General features: G+C 41.7%; 1 protein-coding gene across 2 annotated transcripts in view; it reads right to left on the reverse strand.

The window, feature by feature from the left end:
* Nucleotides 1-633: 633 nt before the first annotated feature.
* Nucleotides 634-17,875, reverse strand: part of WNT7B (Wnt family member 7B) — a 94,568-nt gene continuing 77,326 nt past the window's right edge. For both annotated transcript variants that reach the window (XM_074901195.1, XM_074901194.1), the window contains exons 3-4: nucleotides 12,649-12,920; nucleotides 634-1,311 (exon numbers count right to left, since the gene is read on the reverse strand). In XM_074901195.1, coding sequence (XP_074757296.1) covers nucleotides 832-1,311; nucleotides 12,649-12,920 — 752 coding nt within the window. In that variant the 3' untranslated portion in view covers nucleotides 634-831. The remainder of the gene's footprint in view (nucleotides 1,312-12,648; nucleotides 12,921-17,875) is intronic.

Below are 17,875 nucleotides of genomic sequence, written 5' to 3' on the forward strand. Positions count from 1 at the left end.
TCAGTAGCATTGAAGAACTTAGGGAGAACCAAATACAAAAGTCATAAAGTCAGAGTTCCAATAAGTTTACATTTAGTACAGAATTAAGACATAGCTACCCGTTAGTGCTTAGAATTTTTTGATACTATTAAAAACATAAATAATTATTTTTAATGTTCATTCAAAGAGTTCCAGTGTCACTGGCAGCTGATGTAATTTTGTGAACGTTATTTTTTTTCCAAACTGATAGCGGAGTATTTCAGCCACAGATTTTTGTCTCCCTACCAGTTGTTTTCTCTCTACCTGCTTTCTTAGAAATTTACGTTTTTGCAGCAAGAGTGCTGTGTTCTAGTCAGTGAAGATTTCATTTCCTTAAAAAAAAAAAAAAAAAAAAAAAAGTCTTTATTTGCACAGGGCTTGGTGGTTTTGTTGTTGTAAAATAGGAGAAAGTGTCTTTTTCTTTCAGATTTCAGTGGAGCTGCAATGCAATCAGCTTCTCTGATATGTATAACTTAAAACACATACTAGGAGAACTCTACAACACCCAGATTGTAGTTAACAAAAAAAAAAAAAAAAAAAAAAAAAAGAGAGAAAGTTTCATGTGGTGGTCAACATCACCTTAATCCTGTTGCCCTTGTTTCCAAAGCAGTTACAACAGCCAGCCAGCCAAAATGCACCATCCTTAGAAGTGTAAGTAGTGGGGAGGGGAAGTGGTTGTGGTGGTGTTGGTTGGTTGCTTTTTTTTTTTTTTCCCGAAGAAGATTAGATGTGCAAAATGATGCTGTCGTCGTTTGTTGTACTCCACTTTCTTCACTCGTGGCGATTTGTTCTGTTCGTTTGCACATGATGCCGTTATTTGCAGGTGAACACCTCTGTCCGCTCGCTACACGTGTTGCACTTCACAAAGCAGCACCAGTGGAATTTGCAATTACACTGCCACACCTTGGTGTACTGGTGTGTGTTATACCCTCTTCCACAGCACATCATGTCGCACCCATCCGCGTTGGGAGAGGTGCGGTTGCAGAGTCGTCCCTGGGTACCGACGCTCCCCGTGGAAGCATCTTCCTCACAGTAGTTGGGTGACTTTTCGATATACACTAAATCCGTTTCCATGGGTTTCTGGTAACTCTTAATCTGCTTGATCTTCAGGAAGGTCGGCTGTCTTAGTCTACTGGCTCGTACCACCTCCACTTGCACCGCAGCATTGTATTTCTCTTTCAAAATATATCCAATCTCTCTGAATTTAGGGAGAGTGGTCCAGCAGGTCTTAGTTGTACAGGAACCTGAAACGCCGTGACACTTGCACTCCAATTTCATTCTCTCTTCGAGAACCTATGTGTACAGACATTTGCACATTGTTACTTCAGGAAAACAGTATTGCAAGCTTGCCTAAACCTCGGCCTGTTTAGTTCATATGAATAGCCATTACTGCATCACTGCTGCTGGGTGACATTTTTCAGATGAACGCTTAGCAATCTTCTCACCTCCCAGCAGAATGCTCGTAACTTTCTGTTTTATGTGGCACCTGGTCGGAAACTCAGTGTTTTGTCATTTCATTAGAAAACATTTGCATGTTATTGCCAACCTCAGAATAACGACGACACAGACTAACTCAAGTTTTAGCTTTCTTATGCTCGTGAAGCCACCACAGCTCACAGGCTGCAGCAACCTAGAGCTCAGCCACCGTATTTTTATTACCTTCTCAGTTCATATTAGGCATATGTTATTTAAAGCTATTGGTAATATTGATGTTCAACCGTATTGGAGGATATTCACTTAAATTTCAGAAGGCGTCTCTTTAGAGCCAAAGTAATTCATGGGACTCCACTGACTTAAAAAAACTTTTGTCCAACCATTTTCATTTTGAAATTAGGAAAAAATACCATTCTTTTAAAGCATTGTAAGATGCAGAATATTTAATCTTAATTGCTTTAAGAATTTTTTTTTTTTAAATTTTTGACCGGCTTTAGTATCACAGAACAGTATAGATTGTGTGTCTGAATAGGCGTTCATGTTCACTGCATAATTAAAAATTTTGCCTATACTAACAGTGGGAATACTAGCATACCTAGTAACTATTCAACCCACAGAGCATACCATCCCCTTTCAAAGCAGCACTCCTTGCAGTATCTAGCCCAACTATCAAGTGAATGTTCACCCACAAATACATTTTTTGCACCAGGGCAACAATTGCACAATGTTAGAGGAAATAAAATAAAATCCACTGAAGGGTCCCGCTCAGCTGTGAGTCAAATTGAACTGGGAGCGTTTATTATTGCTATTGCTAGAGGAGGTTAATCTAGGGGGGGGGTTAATCCAGCATCGAATGGTCCCTAGAAGGTACCCAAACCGGTGGGTGCTCGGGCTCCAGCTCCGCTCCCACCTCCTGGCTGGCACATCCCTCCTTCCCTGGGCAGGGGTCTGTGCCCGGGGGGAGGCGAGCAGATGCCCTCAGCTCCCTGTGCTCAGCAGAGGGGAAACCAGCCTCGCGGAAGCGCCTCTCTGTTTTTCTGCCCTCACGCTACCACTTAAGCCTGACCACAATTACACCCACAGTCATCATTAGCTTATGAAAATCAGGGCCTAAGAACAAAGCAAACTGATCTTTCCCCTTCGCGATGGGATGCTAACAAAGAAATATGAGCTACCGAGCTTGTCTTAAAGCATTACTGATGCTGCAGACCATCTCCTGTAGTGGTTTCGTTGCAGATCCCAAAACATGACTGAAATGGGCAAAGGATAAAAGGGCCGAAATCTGAGTACAATGGCATAATGAAGTAGAAGGGAAGTAAAAAATGCTTACTGCTTAAGAAACCGGCCTTAAAATAAAAGCTGCACAGATCTGGTTATCCCTGCAAATAGAGGGCACCCTCCTGAGTTGTTCGAGTTTCACTTAAATTGTATGTTTTGTTTTTTTCCCAAATTTCTGGGGTTTCAATATTAAAGAGAATATTTGGGTTTGATTCTCCCTTGCCAACATGCAGTAGCATGTACAAGGTAGCTGAGCATCCTATTCAAAAATACCTTAGACCTTCTGAAACCGCAGGCTTTTCCAAGGTCAAGGTCAAGTTAGCCTGAGGCAGAGAAGCTGATTTCCAGGTAGAGTTACTGGGTTAGGGAAGAAGTTTCTATAGCTACAGCTACTGTAAAAAAAGATCATGAAGGCTGCAATGAGCTGGTTTTTTTGTGGACACTGGAAAGGCCACTGACACGCTGTATCACCTTCCTCTCTTCCTTACAGAAAAAAAGCAAAAACTTGCCACCTTCTGCTGCAGCAGCAGTGTTTCAGTGCCAGCGGGCAGAGGAATGAAGGAATTATGGAATTAGGGAATACTCCAGGGTGTTTCAGGGGTCTCCTCTGTGCAGAAGGATGTGATTTTTTTCAGACACCCCCAAACAACATTCCAATCCTGTACCACAAATTTGGGTTAAAACAGTCTATTGCTATTTAGGTGTGCGTGTAGATACGTATAAAAGCTTTGCTTGATATTACTGAAATATGGGGTTTTTTTGAAACTAGCTTGTTTCTACAGATTTCTCAACCACTGGCCAAGAAGCCAGTGGCTGTGTTGCAGCCACAAGAACTGCAAAATCCGTGGCAAAATGTGGATGGAGGCAACCTGCTCTACACCTTCACCAAAGAGCACCAGGAGCCAAGGGCTTCCAGCAAAGAATTACTAATGAGACGGATCTGCAACACCTGACTCATGCTCCTCTTCTCCCCAGGTAGTAAATCTTGGTGAAGAGTACCTGTTTTGTCATGTTTTGCATGTGTTTCTGATGTCTGGTTTTTGGTTGAAAAGGCCAAGTCAGTAACTTGTTCAGAGAGTGGGAGGAGGTGAAGCTTGTGAGGCTCCTTGTGCTTCCCTGATACAACAGAATTTGTAATTTTTCCTGAAAGACAAAGATATCACCCATTCTGGTGTCCTAGGTGATATCTTTGTATATCTGTGCATAATTATATATATGGATGTGTGTGTGTATTTGCTTGAGATGCTGCCATTTGTTTACAGCACTGCCTGGCACCTCTCTGCAGTACAATCTCCAGCAGCTTTATCCTAAGTCTTGATTTCTTTTTTTTGTTGTTGTTGTTGTCTTTCTGAAGCTCCAGTTTCATGAGTCATTTTGCTGTACAGAAATCTGATTTCACTGCTGTATTTTTTTCAGAAGTCGCCACTGTTTATGGTGGTGGAAGAACTTGCAAATGCAAGCCACACAGGCTCAAAAAAGCAGAAGTTTCAAAAAAGTTTTAATTCACGATCCTGAAGCCAATCTCGCAGGTTTGGTTTTTTTTTTTTTTTTATTATTTTTTTGGAGGCTTCTCTCATGAATGTGGAATGCTTGGGGTTACAACACTGAGCGCAGGCCCAATCATCAGGTAGTTAAATTCCTGAATGCTATAATTTGCGTGCCCACAGTCAGCTGTGGGTATAGAACTGTGCCCAAAAACTTGGAGGTCAGGGAATACAAGGCTCAAGCTAAGCAGATTCTAAGCAACATTTTTTTTTTTTTTCCCTTCTTTCCACCCAGATGCTGCAGAGCGTTCCTCTTGGCCGACAAGCCCGCACACTCTGGCTGTCCCAGAGGTACGTCTGCCTGCGCCGTATCTCGAGCAGCTTCCCACATGCCAGCAAGGTGTCACTGGACCTGGCAAAGGTGGCAGGATTTCACCTTGTTCCCTCGGTGCTGTGGCTGAAGAGCAACTAACGTTTTTCTTCCTAAATGTCCCTCCAGCTCAGTTTTCCTCAGCAGAATTCCCATCAGAGCTTTGACCCTGAGCCTTATTTGCTCAAATCTAATGCGCTATGCCAAGCTAGGTGCCTGATTAAAGATTGAAAATCATTAGCTCGTATGGCCCACTCTTGCAGCAGTTTCATTTGTCATATGTCAGTGCCTCGTATCTAATCTAAAGCGTTTTACAGCAAGATCTACCTCCCAGAGCAAATTCCCATCGTTGGACTGTGCTGCCTCAGACTAATCGTAGGAACATTCCTTAGGTCCCTTTTCCACATACAGGCCCACTCCCACCCCAGCACGATCCTGCCAAGTAAAATTTTCTAACTACTGCTACTTTGTTAAATGAATTGTGAAATATAATGTTAAAGATTTCTTATCCCACATATTTTTATACCTATATAAATCATCCACCGAAAATGCAATTTGAAGGTTGTCCGCTGCCAGTTAAGTAGAAAAAGACTTGCGAAGACCGAAATGATAGGCATGAAAATAAATTAGTTTTTTTGAGTTCCATATCTAGACCCAACTGCTTAACATCAGATACAGTTTCTGTACATATTAAAAATCCTATCTGGATAAAATATGTAAAAACAATAGTAACATTTTGTGTGTGTTTGTTTTGGCCTGCCTTTTCTGGTTTGTGTTTTCCTTAGTGGAAATGCACATTTTTGGACCAGATGTTGAATGTAACAAAATCCATATTACTTTTTGACTGCAATATCAAAAAGAAACAGAAGACCTTCGGAGTTTTCCTCCATCAAATATGCAAGTGATCGTCTTTTGTTTTGGGTAATAACAGTACCAAAAGAGATGGATCCTGGTCGCAAGATGTCACCACCCCTTTGATACTCGTGCGGCTGCAGCCGCGAGAGCTGATGGCTTGCAGATGATGTGTGGGCACTGGCTAACCTTAGTCTTGGTGCAGCCTGGGGTCCACTACTGCTGACAAAACGCTGAGCTCGTGGACCCAGCTGGGAAACAACGTTGCGTTGGTTTGGGTTTGGGTTTTGAACTCGGATAGCCAGAGGTGTAACTAATATTAGTAGGGTGTAATGCTACTCTTCTAATACAAACGTCCTGAAAATATTCTTCATTAACAGCAGATCACAGAGCCCAAAATTGAGCGATTCGTGCCGTGTCTCCTCACGTTGTGCCCAGCTCTGTGAAGAGAAGACATGGAGCCAGCAGGAGAGGAATGCAGGTGCTTCAGCTGCATATTTTTCTTTCTGCCTCTTTGTGAGGCTCGTATATCGAACACCAAAACGGTGCTTATGCTCCATGGGATGGGAGATGAGGAACTGAATTACTGTGCTCACTCCTTCTCTTGTCACATCTCTATTTTTCTTATTGTTTGGTTCAATGGGATCAGGGAGCCTCTTCTTTGGAGCGGGTCAATATCCAGCCACAGCATGAGATGGTTTTTCCCTGGCACTGGCTAGAGCTCAGCAGGGTTGAGGACCCTCTAAGTTGCCAAGAGGCATCAATTCACCTTCTCCAGCCCTTCACCTGCCTCCCTGTGTAAGGCATCCTCTCCCAGAGTAGTCCTACTGAACGCATTTATAAACCTGAAGACCCACTGGTCTCTTTACCCAAGTTCTCTTCTTGGCTAGCAGGAAATTAAACCTGGGATTTGGGGACATGCTGCACGTCAGATGGAAGTCCGTACTATTATGGGGATGGGCTATAGAGCCTAACCCATCTGTGCCTCTTCCCTACCTTCTAGAAGAGTAAATAGCTGCTAAGTTTGAGCAACAAACAGCTGCAATTGGTCAAAACTTTCACAATTTTATTTTTACAGCGGAATGTTGTGAAAAGCAAAAGTCTTGAGAAGCACCCTTCAAATCATCCGCACATCGAGCATGATCGCAGTATTTCACTCTCTTTCCTATGGAATCCCTCATAAAACTTAAAGGTAAAATTTTAAATATCATCTGAAAGGGTTAAAAACATTTCACTGCTGGTTTTATTCCGTCAGGCAGCATAGAGATGTCAGGTTTGAGGGGGTGCAGTGATATTTTACTAGATGGATGATCTCTTTCTTGCATACATTGCACGGTATGCATGGGCATGCGCATTTCTAGAATAAAACCATTTAGCAAGTCCTAAAATATTTGGCTATTCCCCCCTCTAATTTTAAAGCAAAATGTTCAAAAAGTAGGATAGTACCAGATGTAGCTTCTGGCAGTCAACGTTAAGGGCGTGTTTCTGGAAGAAAAAAATAGGCTGGTAAATCCAGCCCAACTGGAAGCAGGAGAACTATCCTCATGAGATTTTGAGCCAAAGCTTGCATATTCAGGACATATGGATAAGCATTAGTTATCCATCTAACCCACCCAAGCTGTAGCACCAAACTTTTTGAAACTGGAGTTAGAGCTGTCTGCAAATCACTTTAAGTGGGAAAGTAGAAAGTCTGCCATGAAGCACAACTATCGAAAGCTTTTCTTTCATGAGTGTTCTCACAAGGGATGTGCAGTGAAATAGTTTGTCTCATTTAGAGAAAGAAACTTTCAGCAAATGATGGAGTCAGGGCTGTAAAACCTGGAAAGTCACATTTTTTAAATCGCTGAAATGTCTTAGGGAACAAACTCACATTTTTAAGACTATTTTAGGAATATAAGAGCATAAAATTAGTTGGCTTTCACTTTTGAAACTGGGATTCAGCCTCCACTGTGATTTTGGAGCATTTCATCCGGAGTCTTTTTCTGGGTATTGCTTCTAAATCTTTATGTCCTGTTAGGTGACAGTGAGGGCAGTCTGCAACATGTTAGGGCATGCTGTGCATCTTGCAGAACTGAGCTTATTAATTTAAATTTCATGTGAGGTGAAGTGAGCTAACCCTTTCTTACATATTTTATGCACAGATAGCACACAAATATGTATAAATATCCATAATTGTGTACACACACACTCTACACATATATGTGTGTGTGTATATGTATAATGAATGGTGACCAACAAATCACCTCATTAGTTGTTCTATAGCCAAAGCATGTCAGCAAAAAAAACCCCTTCCCAGTACCACAGTCCTGTGGCGCCAGGAACTGTGAGAATGAGCCATGGCTTCGATGGAAATGTTGTCCCAAGTAATTAAATAATCTCCTCTGAAGAGTCTGAATTTTTTTTTTTTTTTTTTTTGTCCCCACACTCTTATTGTTTTGAATGTAAAATAAGATGTTGTCATCTTCTAGGCATTCCAAAAAAACAACAAGAAAAACCCATCAGCGTTACAAAGGAATAAATATTGGGCTGGTACCAGGCTGAGCTGCTGGCAGCCAGCGTGAGGGGTGTGTTTCTGGAAGGGAAAGAAATAAGCCAGTTTTCCTCCACATAACCACAGTCATTGTCTATCATAAAAGGCTAATTGATTGATAAACTGTTAGAAACATTTATTCTCTTCTTTTGGGTAAAAGCTGTGATCTGCTACCAATTTGTCAGCTTGTTCTTTTAGCTCCTTCCCCCTTAAAAACAAACAAACAGAAAATCCCATTTTTACAATTGAGATTGCCCACGAGAGCCGGTCATTGTTTTGAAGCTTTCAACAAAAAGTTAAGATTAATGGCGTGCATTCCCAGATGTTACTATTTCCAAGTCCGTTTATCCCAGACTAAAGATACTTGTTTCTAAAAATACCCGGTAGAAAGCTGTCTCATAAAACAACATCAAAGCTTCCTTGGTTTTGTTGGTATTTAATTTTTCATTACTCTATCAAAGTTTTGCCCGCAGATCTCTCTGTAATCGTTCAGATTTGCAACAGGCCATTCTCTCAGTAACATTGGCATTAAGCTTGCACTAGTCCTCCTTCGGGGGCTTGTTTTCATTTACCGCACTTGTACTTTCCATCCTGAATCATCGTGGCCATTTAGAACCCGATGGTGGAGTTAGCTACTTCGCTTTTTCACACAGCACGGCGCTGTTTTGCCACAAAGCATAAATCTTCCATCAGTAGTGTCTCATGTCACCAGGAATCACTAAGCATTTATTTCTTCCAAATGGAACCGATGGCAAGTTTATTATTTCATCACTGGTGGTATTCGTTACAAATTTATTAGAAAATTCACAAACTTGCCATTTGCTGAAGCAATTCTTAGAAATGCGATGCAGAGCCATTAGGGGATGCAGTGTAGGGCAATTCATTCTTTCCACAGTCATCAGAAATTCCCTGAAAATCCTAAATATCTTTTTTTTTTTTTTTCCCTGAGGAGGTACTTTATCAGAGTGTTGTGCCGAGCATCTCAGCCCCAGACTCAAGTTAAAGAGCCCCCAGAACTCTTTCCTCTCTCGTCTCTTTGCAAAGTTTGTGCAATTATCTATAGAGTGCTGCTTTTTCCTCACAGAGAAATTCCTCAGGACCCTATTTTTAACAACAGTGAAATACCAGCAGGCCAGCTTTTGGGAACTTCCCTGTGAGAGCAAGACACTATAGTGACCGCTCACAAACGCCTCTGACTCCCAGGTGTGTCTGGGACAAGGGCTGGGAGAGATTGAGGATGGGCCAGATTCCTGCTCAGCGCATGGAAAAGTCCATGCAATAGTTTAAGAGAGAATCCAAATAATTGCTCTGGGGACAAAACTGGTGGTCAGAGTCCTGGATAACGATTCTAGCCATGATCTTCTGGCCACTTGGTAGAGGTCTAGAGAAGCCATCAAAGGCCTTTCACTGACTTCAGAGTGAGTTGAAAATTACTGTAGATGGAGTTGGGAGCTCTTTGCATCCCTTTTTCCTCATGTTTCTATCTTAGGAGGCTCTGGGATTTAAAGAGAAGGCTAAAATGAAGATAGCAGATTTTCTGGCTAAATACTGTTGCTCTTACCTAACTCAAAAAGCCAGTTTGGTATGACGGAATAACGTGATCCTTACCATTATAGCTGTAAATGTAGGTTATTTTAAATAGTGAAAGTGCTGTGAAATCTCTGCAGGAAGCTACAAGAGCATGTATTTCCTTTACTGCCTTGGCATTACCACCATAAAGTTGAAAAGATTATCTGACAACTTCTGAAGCAATAAAAATTTAAAAAAAAAAAAAAAAATCTGAGTTGCCTGTGTTCTCCTTCCTACCTTTTATTTCTATTCATAACAAAGGAAAAATATCCTTATTTTGGTTCTTAATAATAGCCGTCATGAACCAGAACCCTGGCTCCAAACTGTTTCCAAATTTTAAGACATCACATGCAGACCAGCAGGATGGTACTGACAGTCTCCCTCAGAGAGGTACGAGCTTTTCCCAGTGTGTTGTGAGGTTTTTGGAAGGGAAAAGGAGGACGATGGAGGTTCAGTGTTGGGCTTCAGCAAGCGTCCAGCCATACGTGCAGTTATTTCTGACTGGAGTTGAAGAAGGACTGTGTGGGGTATGTCAGAATGACATCCACACATAAGCAAAATCTGGTGTCAGATCTTCTGTCAGGCTCACAATCCAATCCAGGTTTACCCAGGATCCCCCCAAAATGCCAAATTTCAGAATAATGTATGTCAGATTTCAAGTTTGCCTGGATTCTCAGAAGGGACTCCTGATTACATGTTGAAATTGCACAAAAGTCTGTGGCTGCATTTGACCCAACCCAGAAACAAAGAAAGCATATCCTAGTTTCCAGAATTTTGTTCTAACCTTAAGTTTCAGTCAGTCTCGAATGCAAAATGTCTCACTTACACAAACAGCAGATGATCTCAAATGAACCAAAATCGCTATTATATACTGTACAACTTTGCTTATTCATTTCGCGTGAATGTGTGTCAGAGCACCAACATTATTTCGAAACATGACCCCCAAACTATATTTATATGAGCACATTCCTTGGGATTTGATGGATTGTACTTAAAAACAAAAACAAAAAGCGACACCAAATCCTTTCAATCATCCTTAGCTTTTGAAAGCAGTATGATACATTCATGATTACAACAAATATATATATATATGTGGGCTTAAATAACTACTAAAAGATGCAAACAAAAAAAGTGTGTAAATTCCAAAATACTATTTATAAAAAAATGTATTTGGGGGGGAAAAAACCCAACCCTATATTGTCAGAATTTACAAGCCTTTTTATTCCTGTCTCAAAAACGTGAAAGTCAGCGTTATCGTTTGGTTTTGAAAGAACATTTGCAAAAAAATGAAGTTTTTAGAAATGTTAGAAGAAATGCATTCGCATGAATGCTGCTACCAGAAATATCTGTAAAAACACACACTTCTTTGGTTTGCTTCTGTCCCCCTGCTTATGAAATTCTGATGAAGAGTAAAAATATAATTTGCTTAATAAGAATCAGCAATGTGGTCTAGTGGTTGCTGGGCTATATTTAGAACTGGGGGACCTGGGAGCAGTGTCTGGCTCAGATGTTGAGCCGCCTTCTCTTCTTGGGCAAAAGACTTCACTGCTCTCCTTCTATACATCCACTTTTTGCTCTTTTTCCCTCTTTCACGTCTAGGCTGTAACACATTCAAAACAGGGCATTCATCAGCATCTCTCGGGAGGTGGCACGGTGCCCACCACGGAGGGCTACCAGTTTGAGCGGGGATGACGACACATCTAGAGGTAATAAATGCTCCCTTGCAAGTTTAACACGTGGTTTCCGTCTTCTTTTTGCATCCAAACACGATGCATGACTCCGACGTGAAGCACCCAAGCTCAGAGAAGTGATAAGACTTGGAGTTGGTCTTCCAAGCTGCTGGTCTCCCAGGAGTACCTCATACAGCAGTACGAGGTGCTTCCACAGCATGAGGTGCTCTTACACCCGTGGCAGCAAGTTTTTGGAAAAAAAGACTGCCCCTCTTAAGGATGTTTTCCTGTCTGGCTCCTCAGCCAGCTGTCTCCTTCCCATCTGGAGACTTCGGTACTCAACCATCATTCGGGGATCAATCCCGGCTCTACACTCAAGATTATACCTGGTCCCTTCCACTGTGTTGAGTTTCTATAGTGATTTCCTCCCAGTGGATAACTGCCCACCCACCACCTTCAAGCTAACGTCAATCCCCAGGAGGTTTTGTTGCATGGGCTGAGTGTTAATAAACAAAATGCTGGCAGTAAGATAATTGTGCTGCTTCTGCCACCACCAATTCAACCCTCTCTGCCCACCTCAGCAGCTAGTGCTCAGTGTAGGGCAGAAAGATCACACTTTTGGAGCAGAAAATGTCAACTTTGAGGGCTCTGTGTGGAGGGGTGGTACATTGGAGCCTCCTACAACACTGGAGGGTAGAAGCAGCATTTTTTCACCTGGGGAGGAAACACTTCAAAGGGTTTAGTTAAATCTCTCCTGAGGTAGGTATATATTATGCAGAAAGATTTGTTGTACTTTTTAAAGGGCAAGCTTTGAGAGCTATGAGGATTGTTATCAATGGATATAAACCAGCGTAGCTCCATGATGTTTATTGTTTCCATTGCAAGCAACTCGGTCATGGTTGTGGACATGAAACTATTTCTTCTTCCCAAGTGACCCTTAGGCAGCCGTTTGCAGCCCACCGGTGAGGAACGGACAGTTGTGCATTTTCTATGGAGTGTGTATTTCATTAGAGCTGTGGTCAAAGAAGGGGTTTGGGTTTGGACAGAATAAATAGCTGCCAGTGCTGTGAGAGTTCAGCAATGCAGACAGCTCCGTCCTGAGCCCTGACATCTCTTGCTAGATTTTTGCAAAGGAGATGAAAAGGAAAGATTTATCGTTATGGGAAGCAGCTCCAGCAAAGTCCTCTCTGTTATCAGTGGGACTGGAGAAAATGTTTAGGAAGCAGAAACATCTAGGGGAGCATCTATAATACATGGCCAGCTTTGAATGAAAAGAGACAGCAACAAAATGTAAACATTAGAAGCCATCAGGTAACCTGATGTGGGTGTGGGAGAACAGCAGAGAGAGGGGTAAGTTTTGTGGGAATGCCTCCTGCCACCAAGCCAGCCTCCCCCCGTCCTCCAGCGCACACGTTTCCCCATCCCTCGTCCTTTCTGGAATACCTTTCTTCCAGCCTCATTGTTGTGCAAGTTCATCAGCCTCCGTGCATTCTTTTTGATTTCTCGGGCATCAACAAACCTCCGGGAGAACTCAATGCCGTATCTGATATCCGCAGAGCAGCCTCCCCACTTCCAGCCCTCCTCCTGGTTGTAGTAGCCCTGTTTCTCTCGGTCACAGCCACAATTGCTGAGGTTGCCCTGGCTGCAGGCGGCCGTGACAGCGTGTGCAACCCCGGCAGCAGTAATGGCATAGGTGAAGGCAGCCTCCCTGCTTCCTGTGGAGAGAAGCCAAAAGCTGGTGGGTTGGCAGAAAGGCAGCACTTACTAAAGAAAGTACATAAATCATCTACGGCAACAGTGTCAGGCAGCAACGTGAGGAGGGCATGACTACTGCGCGTGTATTTCTCATTCGTGCAGAGTTACATACTTAAAAAATTTGGTTCAGCTGGGGCATCTTACCCCGGGTAAGCACCAGGCATACGATAGTGGCACCTAACCCCCCCCCCCTCACCAGAGGGGAATTTGGCAATGAGTCTGAGCAGTGGTGAGGTGAGGCAACACGATTTGTTTTTACACTGTCTAGTCAGGTTCGCGAGCTGAACTTTATCTATTTCAGATGAACAATAAGCGAGTCACTGGCGGCAACACTCACTGGAAAACAAGAGTTACCTCTAAGCATTGGCACCGCATGGGAAAAGAAAAGCATTCAGGCAACATAAAAAACACCCGACCCTTTCAGATGTGTGAGAGGGCTAGGACACAGATGAGGAAGATTAATAATCCACTTCTATAAATGCTTCAGTAGCATCCCTTAGTGATGCTGCGTGTAGAGTGTTGCAGGAGAGGCCTGTAGACGGGGGAGCTGCGTAGGTTTTGTTCTCTCTCACTGTAAAGTAGAGGCTGCCCCTTTTCCTTGCTGACTTCTCTTGCATCTTAGTTTTGCTGTAATGACCCTTTTCCACTCCCACTCTGACTCAAACCTCTGCATTACCTTGGCTATTGAGCATACAAGGGGTATAGAAGTGCTGCAGCAGCATTTTTTTCCTCTCCAAAACAAGTAAGATACTATCATGGAAGCACAGTCTCGTTTAGAAAAAAGCCCTTTTAGAAAAAAGTTCTTTTTGTTTTTCTACGATGCCACTAGTTGGCAAAGTTCCTCATTCCCAGTTCCGTGTTATGGCTGTTGATACTGAATATATGAAGAAAGGAAAAAAAAAAAAAAACAACAAAAACCTTTCTTTACGGAAAGCTGACGTGCCTGTGGGATGCACATAAGCAAGAAGATACAGAGGCAGAATGAGCAAAAGAGAAGCTACAGCCCATTCACGCTCTCACAGGAGACCACATTCTGTCACTGCCTTCATCACGGCCCTTGGTGTTTCGCTGTTCTTATTTATAACATTTCCCTAAAAGTTCCCTTCTCAGCTCTATCCTCATTTTCTTCTGTGTTTTTGTCTGGTGATAAACAGACAATCTGGTAATACCGCAGCCAAGGAATAACTGTCAAGAATTTGCAGAAAGCTGCTGAAATGCTTTAACGACCACACACAAAGCTTTAACATCGTTAATAGATTTGGGAAGGAAAAAAAAAAAAAAAAAAAGAACACATTTTTTCAGTGGAGAAAAAATAAAAAGCCCCACTAAAACTTAAATGCTATTTTAATTTTTTTATAATATTTTTAGGATTCACAGATACCATAACTATTCTGGGATGACCAGTGCACAGTTGGGGGGGGGGTGTTTATGTTTTATATTTCTTATATTCGTAGACAGCTTCCTGAAAGCTCACACCTCTGCCGGATATGAGAAAGATCCTACAAGAAACAATCATAAACTGGCTTTTTGGCACCGTTTACTTGTTTCTCCAAAGCAATAAAAAGGAAACTTAAGGTAAGAGAAAAATAAAAGCGTGCTGCGTTCTTCAGGTACCAAGAAGGTTAAACTGACTTGTGTATTATTTGAGTACATCGTGCAATAGAAGGACTGACTCTGCTTTCAGACACAGAAGTGTTTTGTTGAGGTGTGCTATGTGTGTAGTCTGGTTCAGTGGTTCCCAAACCGTGGTCCGCAGAACACTGGTGGTCCAGGAGGCCACGGTAAAGGGTTCGCAGCTAATCCGCAGAGCCATATTAAACACTGTTTTTAATAGTGTTTTCAATTAAAAGTTTGATGATAACGATGCCTGGTGGTCCACAAGAAATTCTGAGGGTTGATTGCAATCCAAGAGAGTTTGGGAACCTCTGTTCTAGCTCCTAGTTCTCTATCAATATTCACTCCTCTCTTCTTCACCCGCCAGCTGAAGTCGAAGCCAAGACCCATGTTTTAAAATTTATCCTGTTGACCTGCAGGATTTCTTTCTTCATCTCCTTTCAAAAAAAAAGCCAAACAAACCCAAACCCTATTCTTATCCTATAAATTGAACAATTGGAAATATGAGATATAGTGGAAACTACATATATAGAAACATTTTCCTTCCTCTTTGGGATGAGGGTAAATGAAAGTGCAAAATCAGACCCAGGAAAATTTTTGAGTTCACACATCTTCGAAACACATGTAAGAAACGCTTATAAACAAGCAGAAACATATTGCTGTCAGGGAACACAGCAGTTGTGAGCTACAGTTCAGTAGATCTACTCAGAGATTAACCAGAGAGAGGCTGTTTACATTTTAGGCTCAATGTATTCCACATGTACCCAGAGCCGAAGGGAAGCCGTTTTATCATGGCCACTGTGTCTGTGACCTGGCTGTGAGTTTTCACACGGAGCTTCCCTTGACCGATTTTGTAAACCTAAAGAATATACTGTCTTTATCTGCCTTTTTCTCCCCCTCATTCCCGTGATAGCCCTGATTACCTTCAGGAACAGAGGAAAGCATCTTTCCTTCACCCAACTGAGAGCTACAGCAGTGATGGAATTAACTCAAGTCATGGGATAATACCAAATGGAAACCATATTGACTCTCTGAAGAGCACTCTTCTGTTTCAATGCAGCTCTAAAATAAGAAGAGCTCAGAAGGAAGACCTGGCTTGAAAATCAGATTCCTTTTGCAAGTTGAGTTGTCCTGCTAAGAATTTGGGGGGTGGTGTGTGGTTAGTTTTTTGTTTTGTTTTGTTTTTTAACCAGAGGATGTTCCAAAACTTCCCTTGAACTTCAGTGTAAGCATTACCTCAGCAGTTCTCTAAAGTCCTCGGATCAGTAGAGTCTATCAGAAAATGCTGATGGGGGAGGGAGGGGAACCTCTGTGCTCAGATAATGTGTCTGCTGTACACAAAGCTTTCCATTTGCATGTCATCACTTGGAATCAGTTCTAAGCAAGCCTTTGTCAGGCAGCTAAAAATATTTAAGTAATGTTTGCTGTGATACCCGAATGGAGAACAATAATCTCATTTTATGGAATTTTCTGAGATTTCAAAAATATTCTTGTTCTGCAACAAAACAGAGACAAGTCTTTCCAGAAATATTCGTGAAATGGAGAAAGATTATAAATAGCAGAAGATTTGGGATTTGACCCAATTTTGAAGCTAGATTTTTCTTTTTCCAGTGAATATCCTGGTCACCTTGTTATTTGGCACTATATATGTTCACTATCTATGTCTCAGAAGAAAAATTCTTGTTTGACTTTTGAATGTTTTCTGCCATGTTGACCAAAATAATCCTGGTGAGATTTTATTTTGGTGGAAAAGACACTTTTTTTTGTGTGACCCTTGGATTCATCCATTTCCCTCAGAAAGTGTCAAGACAACAGTTCTGATTTAACTCCCCAAACACAGAATGAATGTTTCCATAAGCAACGTGAATGTTACTCTGTCTGATCTAATAACTCTCTGATCTGATAACTCCAACAGATTGCCACCAGTACTAATTGAAATGAAGCCTTTTGTCTTTGATGAAGGTGCTGAAGGTCGATTTGCTACCGTTCATTTGCACCCTGAAAGCTGTATTTTAGAAGTTCTCTAATACCCAGCAATACGAGCAGCTGCTGCTCAGACAGATATTGGAGCACTAAAATGAGTGATTTCTGGCAGATAAGGTGAGAAGAGACTATTTATTTGTCACTGGAGTTGTGAAGCAGCCTGTACTTTACGCCTAATTTAGATGTCATCTCTGACTAAGTTTTAGACTGCTAACTGAGCGCTAAACTGCATATGGTCTGATGTGGAAATTATTACAAGTTCCATAATTGCTGTAGTTTACTACATTCTAACATGCACACATTCAGCAGCGTATTTTCAGCATGTAACCACAATCAGCTGAGACTTATATGCTATATATATATATATTATATATATCTATATATCTATATCTTGATCATTCAGCTGTGAGGGCAGGGTTAAAGATTTAACTGTTTCGTAGTTATTAGCAGTCGTAACTGGATGAGAATGTTACTATTCCACACATCGTTCTGAAATATCTGATGTCAGCAGCTAGATGAATGAGTGCCACTGAATGTCAGCCATTAGAACTGTAATTTAACTTATTAAACTGGAGAATATCCACTGTTTAGCCAGTAATTTGCTGAATCTTGGATCAACAAGGATAGAGAAAAATACTACACACTGCCGTTAAACAAAACAAACTCTTCATGTCCTTACACCATCTGTACACACCAGATTGGTTATATGACACAATACCATATAGGTCAGTGGTAAGAAGAAACGAACCATGGCAGAAGTTTGATTTTTTTGTTTTTTTGGTTTTTTTTGGCCAAACCTATCCTTTTCAACATGTCTTCTTTTGCAAGTGAAAGCTGAGGACACGTTGAGTTTTTTACGGGAAAAAATAGATACACTAGATGAGTAAACTAAAACAGTAGGGCTGGGTGAAGACTTTTACAGACAAGTTTAGTTCCTTTGTAACATGGTATTTTATTCAACACACTCATTAGCAATTCTCAAGGAAAATAGGACAGACTCTTCTCTTTGGGTTCTATCCAAGGGCAATAGAAGTCAGTGAGAGTTTTCTCACTGTCTGGAGCAGATCCTTTCCCTGTTTGCATTTTTGGTGTAATTAATTTGGGGGCTTCTTGGTTTATAATATAAAAGCAGGGATTGGTTTAATTTCTCTAGCCCTGTAATTTGCTATGCCCAGTGCTGCATGTCAGAACTACACACCCCTGAAATCACTTTGTACAAGCAGAAAAAACCCCACAGAACAGCAGGGTTGGGAGGAAACTCAGGAGGGTCTCTAGTCCATCCCTTAACCCTAGCAGAGGTTAATACCACTGGTCTTCT

Source organism: Athene noctua, chromosome 3 (assembly GCF_965140245.1).
Source record: "Athene noctua chromosome 3, bAthNoc1.hap1.1, whole genome shotgun sequence".
NCBI classification, from domain to species: domain Eukaryota; kingdom Metazoa; phylum Chordata; class Aves; order Strigiformes; family Strigidae; genus Athene; species Athene noctua.